Genomic DNA, 11,342 nt, shown 5'->3' with positions numbered 1-11,342 from the left:
TACTAACCGACCCATCTACGTTAAAGTTAATGTCATTTATATATATCTAAAAAAAAGCTTTTGGCACGTTGACCCAAGATCAGGGGGAAAAAAATTCACCCAGTTATTGGTGAACCAGTGAAATTCTAGTATAAAAGTTATTTATAGTCTGAGCAGTCAGGTGTTGGAATCTTTTTCATGTCTAAACAAAATAATAAGAGTGTTAAAATATGAAACAAACCACCTGAATTTTCCCAGAACATTTAATCACAGTTAAAAGTTGTTGTGTTCTTGGACTCCAAGTGAAAGAACTTGGATCTATTTTTAAAAGCACACTCTTCCTCTTCGAAGGTTGTCTCACTAACTGAAGCAGAACTGATCGAATCAAACGTAATTAACGGAACAAGCGGCGGGGAGGGGGGAGAAAGGAAGAGGGAAGGAAGAAGTGAGACAGAGAAAGAAAGAGAGAGGGGAGGGGTGGGGAAGGAAGGAAGGAAGGAGAGGAAAGGGGCGGTGCACATGTTGCCAGAGAGCTAGAGAGGGCAGCAGTGCGTGAAAGCTGCTCTAAGTAGGAAGACGATCAAAACAGAAAGAGAGACACAGAGAGAGAGAGAGAGAGAGAGAGAGAGAGAGAGGGAGGGAGAGAAAAAAATAAGTCCTTATTTTTTTTACACACAGATATTTTAAATTATTTGACTGTTTTTTTGTGGAAAATACCTTCAAGTGCACACTGGGATTTACAGGTTTCGTTTTGCTCAACCCTGCACGGTCGAGGGAAGGATTTATCCGAGAGTGGAGACCCATTGGGGAAAGTTGAACTTGTGCAGGGAGACGGGGAGGGGGAGGGGAGGAGGGGGAGGTCGGCTGAAGTTGTGCGGAGTGTGTGAGAGGGGGGGAGATATTCGGCAAGGGACGATGAGGGTGAAACTGGGCTTCCTCTTACGCAGCCTGCTGATCGTTGGCACTTTCCTGGCTCTGGTGGCGCTCTGGTCCAGGCTGCTGTCGACGCAAGGCGAGGATGGCGACCCCTTCGCTCGGCAGATGGTGAGTGGTGGGGAGGTTTGGTTTGTTTTGTGAGGGGAGGGGGGTGGGGGGGGGAGAGGAGGCCCGAGGTGGAGCCTGCGGCCCTTTAAAGGCACCCGTTGCCATGGAGACGGAGACGGCCCCCGGGGGGTCCCCCCCCCCCCCCGCGATGCCCGAGGTCGAGGAAGAGCGCGAGACTCCCACTACTACTCATCCTCCTTAACCTCATCATCCTCCTCCTCAACCACCTCATCCTCCCTCCCCCACCCTCTCTCCACACCCGCTTCCCAATCAATTCCCCCTCCACTTCAAATCCCAGCTTCCGATTCCTTTTATTATTTGAGGAATTGCTCGCAAAAATACCGGGTTAGAATCAAGTCAGAGAGAGCAGGCCTCGGGCCCAGGATATGACTGGTCTCGAGTTTTCCCTTCATGGGTAAGGAGAGGATGTCTTCCAGACAACTGTCAACGTCTTGCATCTTGTACTGGTTTAGTTTTGTTTCACGTGTGCAGTTCCTTTTGCTCTCTTTCCAGCTTTAAAATGGGGCTGACCTTGTTAGGAAAAGGTTAGGTTAGGTTAGAAGTGTGAAAATATAATAAATCCCCACCCAGCTCTTCCCCTAGATATGCTTTGTACATGTGTCCCCCTGATGAAGAGGACTTACCAGAAAGCTATTTGAATAATTTTGTTTCAATACACACCCAATGGATAAGTTTTGAGAGTTGCTGTGAATTTATTCTTTTTGCTAGCCTCGCCCTGTTCTTTTTGCTAGCCTCGCCCTGTTCTTTAAGCTGCACTCATGCCCATTAATTTTGAACCCTTGAGAGTAATGCATCATCCCATTCAGATGAAAGTTACAGACTTTTCTTGTCTCCAGTCCCAGCAGAGGACACTATTGGGTTCTGCTCCAAATTATTTTGGAGAAATTCACTGTGATAGACAGTAGAAGGCAGTACAGTCTGCTGCATTTGATTTAATTATAACTTTAGGCAGCCAACCCTTCCATTCTCCTTTCTCATATTTGGCACTTTTTAGAAGTCTTGTTTTGCCATACTTATTCTTTTTTTCTCACCCTTATAAAATTGTAAATTTACATTCTGTTTAGGCATGAGCTATTGTCATTTCATGACAATGCAGTGATAAACCTGTCAGTCGATAATCCATAGCATTAATTGTGGAAAGAAAGATTTGAAATACTGACCAATGGTTATTCTCAGATGTAACCATGCATCACCAGCTTTTTTGAGACATTTCCACTGTTCATTTGAATTTTTAAATCTTTAGGGTTTGGGTAAATGCTGCTTTTTTAATCTGCATGCTACTGAGTACTTGTATGTTGCCATTCAATAGTCACTTTTGCAAGATAATACCACATTAGCCATGGTGTGCCACAGAGATTGTGACTAGGGGTAGACAGAAGAGACTACTGATGCTGGAATCTGTGTTGGAAGGAACTGCAGATGCTGGTTTAAACTGAAGATAGGCACAAAATGCTGGAGTAATTCAGGCAGCGTCTCTGGATAGAAAGAATGGGTGATGTTTTGGGTCGAGACCCTTCTTCAGACTCTGGGGAGAGGAAGATGCGGAGATAAGCAAGTGTAAGGTATGGAAACAAGAATCACAGAGGGGGAGCAGTGAGAGAGGATGTTGCAGAACTTGTTGGAGAGATGAGGAGAACTTCTTCAATGTAGGTATACCTTGAGGAGATTTTGCAGTGGAGCAGACAAAATGTGTAGGAAAGAACTGCAGATGCTGGTTTAAACTGAAGATGGACACAAACTGCTGGAATAACTCAGCGGGACAGGCAACATCTCTATATAGAAGGAATGGGTGACGTTTTGGGTCAAGACCCTTCTTCAGACTGAGACCTACTGTTTGCTAGCTTCCCCCCATCACCTCTTTATAATGACTACTTCCCCTCTACTCTTCCAGTTTAGATGAAGAGTCCTCTCTTAAAGTCAATTGGCCATTTCCCTCCACAGATGCTGCCTGACTCACTGAGTTCCTCCAGCAGCTCTCCCATCTTTTTATCTCTGGTTATGTGCTTGGTCAAATTTTAGATTTAGAGATACAACGCGGAAACAGGCCCTTCGGCCCACCGAGTCCGCGCCGCCCAGCGATCCCCGCACATTAACACTAATCCTACACACACTAGGGACAATTTTTACATTTACCCAGTCAATTAACCTACATACCTGTACGTCTTTGGAGTGTGGGAGGAAACCGAATATCTCGGAGAAAACCCACGCAGGTCACGGGGAGAACGTACAAAATCTGTACAGACGGCGCCCGTAGTCAGGATCGAACCTGAGTCTCCGGCGCTGCATTCGCTGTAAAGCAGCAACTCTACCGCTGTGCCACCCGTTATCATATCTAACGTAGGATCGAGCACATCATATTTCTTGAGATAGAGCTGGAAAATTATTATTTTAAAAGTTAGAAAAATCATGTTTATATGCACAGTGGCACAGCGGATAGAGCTGCTGCCTCACAGAGCCAGAGACCCGAGTTTGATCCTGACCTCTGGAGTTTTCACGTTCTCCATGTGACCACGACGTGCAGGTTTATAGGTTAATTGCTCTCTGTAAATTGCTGTGTGTCGATAGTGGAAAAGAAAGTGGGATAACATAGAACTAGTTTGAACGGGTGATTAATGTCGGTGTGGGCTTGGTGGGCCGAAGGGCCTGTTTCCTTGCTATGTCTCTAAATTGAACCGAACCAAACTATCTGAATGTCCAAGATATTTTAAAATTCATTAAATTCCTCGACAACTTTGACAGGCTAGAATAATCAGCCCCACTTTTGCCTCGGCACTTTATCACCTGAGCCTGTTCACCACTGGAGCCTTACCATGCGTTTTCAGAGGCCTCAGGGATATAGGAGCCAGCAAAGTCAAATGCATCAGTATCATATTAACATGACCATGGCGAATGTCGGTGATGAGTTCAAGTAGTAGACAGCACAGTGAAGAATGCTGCCGGATTGAAGGGCCGTGTAGAGTGTATCTGCTGCTCTTTTTTGTCCTTGCGTGCGATCTGTCCATGAACGATACAGAAAACTTAAGATTCGCATCTGCACTAATGAGATTCGGAATCTACCTTGCTGTCAGTAGTGAGTAACATAGTTCCAAAATCTTACTTATTATTGCACTACTTGTTTAAAATATTTTACATGAAGCAGGCAGATGGGACTAGTGTAAATAGGGCATCTTGGTCAGCATGGGCTAGTTGGGCTGAAGGACCTGTTTTCATGCTGTATGAATCTATGACTCAATTGACTTGTCACAGTAGCAAATTCCAGTACTTTTGTAATGATGGCATGGTGTCTTAGTCGTTTGATTTCATTCTATCCTAGTGGTCACCATGTAAGTAATGCCCTGGGTGGGTAATCTGAGTAAGCTGCAGAAATAAAAACAATGTGAATAAAACACAAAAACTGAAAAAGCAGATAGCAATCTTTAGATTGAGAGTAAATGTTGAGGAATCCTGGATGTACCCACGTGAAGTGTGTAGGAAGGAACTGCAGCTGCTGGCTTACATCAAAGATAGGCACAAAATGCTGGAGTAACTCAATAGGTGACGTTTCAGGTGGAACCCCTTCGTCAGACTGAGAGTCAGGGGCGAGGGAGACACAGAGCCCCGAAACGTCACTCATTCCTTCTATCTAGAGATGCTGCCTGTCCGGCTGAGTTACTCCAGTATTTTGTGTCGATCTTCAGAGCCCTTGTGTTACTGGCCTTTTTAAATGTGTAAAGTGGTTTGCTCAAATTATAAAAAGCTACCTAAATTGGGGACAGTATCAAGACTTTACTATAATTCTGGCCTCAGTTATTGGATACAAGCGATTCAGCACTACTACAGCATGGCTCATCTACTTCTGTAGAAAGGCAGTTGTATCCTTGCAGGTGTGAGAAATTTTGCATTTAAATCTTGGCTGCTGCCTTTCTACTTCAAATCAATCCAATGTATTTCTGCTTTTCCTCTTAGTTGTCGATGCACATAGGTTTCTGAGTTCATTTGCTTAAACCTTTTCAGCATTTCCAGCAGTGGATTTGGACTGCTAGTTCTAATCGTTGCACCTCGAATGCAAATTGCTTTTTCCTATTCTTGCTGTGGTGCAGTGAAGGACTGTGTCAAGTCTCTTCTACAAACTATTTAATATGGAAGTCATGAGCAATGTACAAATAAATACTGCTAAATTTGAGTCTGCATTATGGTACAATGCAGTAATTTTCTTACTTTCACTGACACAATGCCTATCGATGGTTCCTTTTTTAAGGTCTTTACTTTGACATAATTCATGCTTGGGGAGAAATGTGTAGATTGGATCATTAAACCTGTCCAATGCAGAGAAAACTTTTCTTGCTTCAAATAATTTGCTGGTTTATGGAAATAAAGTTTGGGAATGATCCCATCAAATCGAATACTGCAATTTGAATCAGTTTTGCAATTTCAAAATGGACCAGTTTTTAATTATGATAGCTCTTGGGAAAAGTCTTAAGAAACTGCTTCTGGCCAGTGGGTTTGTTTGAAGTGTGATCACTGTTCTTTTGTAGGCAACTATGATCTCCATTTGGATTAATCAAATTTCTTCAAACCAAAAGAAAATTGCTAAAGTAACTTAACAAGCCAGGCAGCATCAGTGGAAAGAGGACAGACATTTCAAACCAGGGCCCTTCTCACCCCACACGACCCGGAACGTTGTCTGTCCATTTCCCTCCATAGATGCCGCCTGGCCTGCTGAATTCCTTTTTGGGTTTTTTTGCCTAAGATTCCAGCATCTTGTCTCATGTGTTCCCCTCTTGAGCAGCTCGATAAAGGAAGTGTTGGGATACCTGACAGGTTCAGTAAGAACTGTGGAAAAGAAAGCAGATTTGCTACTTCAGGTCAATGATCCTTCTTCAGTACTTGACAAGTGAGAAAATCAGAAGAATTTTTAAATCACTGAGTTCCCAAGAGAATTTAATATACTACATTATTTAACATTTAAAGACATTTGGACAGTTGCATGGATAGGAAAGGTTTCGAGGGAAAGGGCCAAAACACTGGCAGGTTGGACTAGCGTAGTAGATGGGGTATCTTGGCCAGCATGGGCAGATTGGGCCGAAGGGCCTGTTTCCATGCTGTACGACTCTAAGTCAAGAGTGTTTTGATTTCTTATGGCCTGAAACAGAAGAATGAAATTCTTACTTGCAGCCGCAACACAACAGGTTTATAAACACAGTACTCAATAGATACTATAATAAACAAACAGAAACAAGCTCAATAAATAACAAGCCCAAAAGAAAACAAAGCCCAAAGTCCTTAGTGCAACCCAGACAATTCGTAGTTCGGCGTTTAGTTGGAGGTCATGGTGTTCAATAGCCTGATGGTTGTTGGGAAGAACCTATTGTTGAACTTGGACGTAACAATTTTCAGACCCCTAAACCTTCTTCCTGATAGCAGGAGTGAAATGAGAGCGTGGCCAGGGTGGTGTGGATCCTTGATGATGTTGGCTGCCTTTTTGAGACAGTGCTTCTCACAGAACCCTTCAACTTTAGGTGGTTCTGCTAGAACATGTGATTCCCTACCATGAAATGAATATAATGTAATTTGTATTACACTGGTTCAATTGATTACAACATGATTTTGATTGGTAACTAGAGAACCACTTAAAAGCTACTTTACAAATTGACAAACAGAAGCATGGTCAATGGTTCTTTATTATCCGAAACATCCATGTTCTCCAGAGATACTGCCTGACCTGCTGAGTTAGTCTAGCACTTTATTTAATTTTGTCTATTAACCAGCAACTGCAGTTATTTGTATCTACTCCTTATACAATGATGATATTGGCAATAACGGACACCATTCCCCCACCGCTCCCTCTCAAGGTCCTTTTTCACAAAGCTTTCCTGTAATTGTTTTTACAAACCTATTTTTCATAACAAGAGGCTTCATAGGCATGCAACTATCGCATTCTCGCAGAACCCCTAAAAAAGTAAAATAAAATATGTTTTGGTATTAATGTGAATAACATCCCGAAGTCCAGAAAATCTGCTAGTTCAGTACTGACAAATTTCAAGGGTGCATGGTTATCAAGAGACTTACTATAGTCAGCATCTGCAGTTTTATTTGTATTCAATTGCTATGTGATCTATTTCTGGTGGTTGTTGCAGCTTAAATGGTGGCCAGGAAAATTATTTTGTCCTTCTAGTAATTAAATTATTTTGTCCTTCAAGTAATGAAGGACCTGTTTAATTCTTCGCTTGCTAGATGGCATTTCATTATAGCATGCCGTCAGTGAGTTATAGCTTCTAATAATAATTAATTCTGCGTGCAAACAAGGAATTTCTTGAAAGTTGTCTTATCCAGAGCTCAATAGCATTGCATGAAAATAAAGCAGAAAATATTGAGGGAATGATGAGAATAGAAACAAAATTAAAATAATTGTTATCTTCAATTGCGAAGCTGTTAACTGAAATTTCTGAAGTAAAACCTTTTGAGATTACTTCTTTTGTGTTGTCGTTGGAGAACAAATGCTTTTTGTATTATCTATTGTTGAAGACACAATTCAAATAATATGAAGACACATAATTTGAAAACACAAAAGTGATAATTTGTAAAAGTTACCTTTATTCACTTTTGTCACTGGTTTGATTTGAAAAGAACTGGCAGCAATTGTTGAGCTTCAAATTACGTCCTGCTTTGTGTGTTCCTACATGCAAACACAAAAAATTAGGAGCAGTATTAGGCCCCTTGGGCTTGCCCCTCTATTTAACTAGATCATGGCTGATCTGACCGTAACCCAAAACTTCACACTTCATTCTTCACTCCCTTGCTTTATCAAAAGTTTATCTAACTTTGCCTGAAAAAACTTATGCAAATCTGCACACAATATTCCAGGTGTTACAAGGTCCTCTGTAATATTAGTAAGGTATCCTTATTCCTGTACTCAAAACCATGCAATGAAGGTCCACATACCAAGCAATCTTCCTGATTGCTTGCTACATTTGTATGTTGGCCTACAGTGACTTGTTTACAAACACACTAAGGGAGGCTTGAATATCGCCATTAACCATTTTATAACCAATTTTTTAAATGTTCTGCTTCTCTTTTTTGACCACCAAAGTGCATAACTTGACATTTTCCAAAAGTGGCAATGCCTGCGGAATGTGCAACAAAAAAAAAGAATTACAGTTACAGCATATAAATTAAAGTTAATACAGAGAAGACAAAAATTAGTCCCTGGAGTTATAAAAGTTAACAGTCCTGATGGCCTGTGGGAAGAAACCGTCTCATCCTCTCCATTTTCACAGCGTTACCGTAGCAGCTGGAACAGTCCGCTGCTGGGGTGGCAGGGGTCCCTCATAATCTTGCTTGCTCTCGATCTACACCTCCTGATGTATAGGTCCTGCAGGGGGGCATCTTCCCAACTACACTTTCAAGAGAGAGCTGGATAGAGCTCTTAAGGATAGCGGAGTGAGGGGGTATGGGGAGAAGGCAGGAACGGGGTACTGATTGATAGTGATCAGCCATGATCGCATTGAATGGCGGTGCTGGCTCGAAGGGCTGAATGGCCTACTCCTGCACCTATTGTCTATTGTCTATTGTCTATTGTACACTTAGTTCCCATGGTGCGTTCTGCCGAACGCACTACTCTGCAGGGCCTTCCTGTCCTGGGCAGAGCTGTTCCCAAACCAGACTGTAATGTTGCCAGACAGGATGCTCTCCACAGCCCCAGAGTAGAAGCAATGAAGGATCCTCAGAGACACTCTGAATTTCCTCAGCTGTCTAAGGTGGTACAGATGCTGCTTTGCCTTACCCACCAGTGTTGCCCATGTCAGATCCTCTTTGATGTGGACTCCCAGGTATTTAAAACTGCTCACCCTATCTACTGTAGACCCATTTATTTCCAGTGGCGTGTACGCCCTTGGATGTTGAGCCCTTCTAAAGTCCACAATCGGCTCCTTCGTTTTTTTGACGTTCAAGAGGAGGCTATTGTCCTGACACCAGAGTGCCAGATCAGCCACCTCCTCCCCGGTAGGCCTTTTCATCGTTGTCGGAGATCCGGCCCACCACCACAGTGTCATCAGCAAACTTGATGGTGGAGTTTGAGCTGAACCTGGCCACACAGTCATGTGTGTACAGGGAGTACAGAAGGGGGCTAAGGACGCAACCCTGGGGGGATCCTATGTTCAGGGTGAGGGGGCTAGATGTGTGTTCTCCCATCCTGACCACTTGGGGCCTGGCCGTGAGAAAGTCCAGGACCCAGGCACACAGAGGGGTGCTAAGCCCCAGTTCCAGCAGCTTCTCAGCCAGTCTGGTGGGGACTATGGTATTGAAAGCTGATGAGATGATGTGGCTAGAGGTGGAGATGGGAAGATGTGGCTAGTAGTGGAGACATACTCCAAAAACGTACAGGTTTGTAGGTTAATTGGCTAGGTAAATGTAAAAAAATGTCCCTAGTAAGTATAGGATAGTGTTAATGTGCGGGAATCGCTGGTCGGCGCGGACCCGGTGGGCCAAAGGGCCTGTTTCCATGCTGTAACTCTAAACTAAACTAAACTAGTAGGGATGGGAAGATGTGGCTAGTAGTACAGATGGGAAGATGGAGCTAGTAGATCTTCCTATCTCCACCCCTTTCCGCAGAGACCGTTCCCTCCGCAATTTCCCTGGTCAACTCATCCCTTCCCAGCCAAACCACCCCCTCCCCGGGTACTTGTGTTGCATCTCCTGTAGTTGCAGGGACATGTCCCTATACCTCCTCTCGACTGTCCAAGGACCCCGATTGTCTTTTCAAGTGAGGCAGAGGTTCACTTGCACTTCCTCATCTACTGTATCCGCTGTTCCATGTTGAGACTCCTATATATCGGCGAGACCAAGCGCAGGCTCGGCGATCGTTTCGCTGAACACCTCCGCTCAGTCCCCCTAAACCAACCTGATCTCCCGGTTGCTCAATGCTTTAACTCCCCCTCCCATTCCCAATCTGACCTTTCTGTTCTGGGCCTCCTCCATTGTCAGAGTGAGGCCCAGCGCAAATTGGAGGAACAACACCTCATATTTCGTTTGGGTAGCTTACACCCCAGCGGTATGAACATTGACCTCTAAATTCAAGTATCCCTTGCTTTCCCTCTCTCTCCATCCCCTCCCCCTTCCCAGTTCTCCGACAAGTCTTACTGTCTCCGACTACATTTTATCTCTGTATCGCCCACTCCCCTGACATCAGTCTGAAGAAGGGTCTCGACCCAAAACGTCATCCATTCCTTCTCTCCAGAGATGCTGCCTGTCCCACTGAGTTACTCCAGCATTTTGTGTCTATCTTTGATTTAAACCAGCATCTGCAGTTCTTTCCTACACACATTGTATCTATATGAATGTATATCGTTTTAAATTGCGCGGTTTCTGGTGGATGGTGCAGAAGTTGCCCTCTCCCAACCACCAATTGATTGGGTCAGGAATTGAAAGAATTGAAAGAATTGTTTGTCAGTGGTGATTGTTAGTAAATTTACAGTTCTGAGCAATTATGCACTTTAAACGTTACTCACGCTCATCTTTGTCCTTCAGAGTCTCTTCATTGACTGCCTACTTTCCTTTTAAAAATGCATTTAGTTTAGTTTAGAGATATAACATTGAAACAGGCCCAAGGGTGCTCTGAATCCACGCCAAACTTTGTTTAGCCTGTCACACTAGGGTTATGTTATCCCATTCCCAACACATTAGGGGCATTGTTGAGAAGCCAATTAACCTACAAACATGTATGCCTAATGTGCTAGGAAACCGGAGCACCCGGAGGAAACCCATGCAGTCACGGAGAATGTGTAATCTCCACACACAGCACCTGAGGTCAAGATCAAACGCAGGACGCTGGCACTGTGAATCAGCATCTCTACCAACTGCACCACTGTGCCACCCCAACTGCATTGCCTTTAAGTTAGACTTTAGAGATACCGTGTGGGAACAAGCCCTTTGGCCCACCGAGTCCACGTCGACCAGCGATCGACCACCGAGTCCACATCGACCAGCGATCACCCCATACACTGTCCTACACACACCAGGAACAATTTACAGAAGCCAATTAACCTACAAACCTGTACATCTTTGGAGTGTGGGAGCAAACTGGAGCACCTGGAGAAAACCCATGTGGTCACAGGGAGAACGTACAAACTCCGTACAGACAGCACCTGTAGTCAGGATTGAACCTAGCTCTCTAGTGCTGTAAGGCAGCAACTTGCTATTTGCCAAGTCCTTAGTTATGTCTTTAGTAGAAATCAGATGTACTGTTTTATATAAGTATGGCACCAGAAGATCTCCATGATGGGTATGGGCATTCTATAGTGTGTGTGTATATGTACAGTATA

General features: G+C 43.9%; 1 protein-coding gene across 2 annotated transcripts in view; it reads left to right on the top strand.

Moving 5' to 3' along the window:
* The first annotated feature begins 887 nt into the window (after positions 1-887).
* The window catches only part of galnt7 (UDP-N-acetyl-alpha-D-galactosamine: polypeptide N-acetylgalactosaminyltransferase 7), an 87,400-nt gene continuing 76,945 nt past the window's right edge, over positions 888-11,342 (top strand). For both annotated transcript variants that reach the window (XM_078396862.1, XM_078396863.1), the window contains exon 1: positions 888-1,023. In XM_078396862.1, coding sequence (XP_078252988.1) covers positions 895-1,023 — 129 coding nt within the window. In that variant the 5' untranslated portion in view covers positions 888-894. The remainder of the gene's footprint in view (positions 1,024-11,342) is intronic.

This window comes from Rhinoraja longicauda, chromosome 3 (genome assembly GCF_053455715.1).
Source record: "Rhinoraja longicauda isolate Sanriku21f chromosome 3, sRhiLon1.1, whole genome shotgun sequence".
In the NCBI taxonomy this organism is placed as follows: Eukaryota; Metazoa; Chordata; class Chondrichthyes; order Rajiformes; family Arhynchobatidae; genus Rhinoraja; species Rhinoraja longicauda.
The sequence above is the reverse complement of the archived record's forward strand: the minus strand, read 5'-3'. Positions and strand labels throughout refer to the sequence as shown.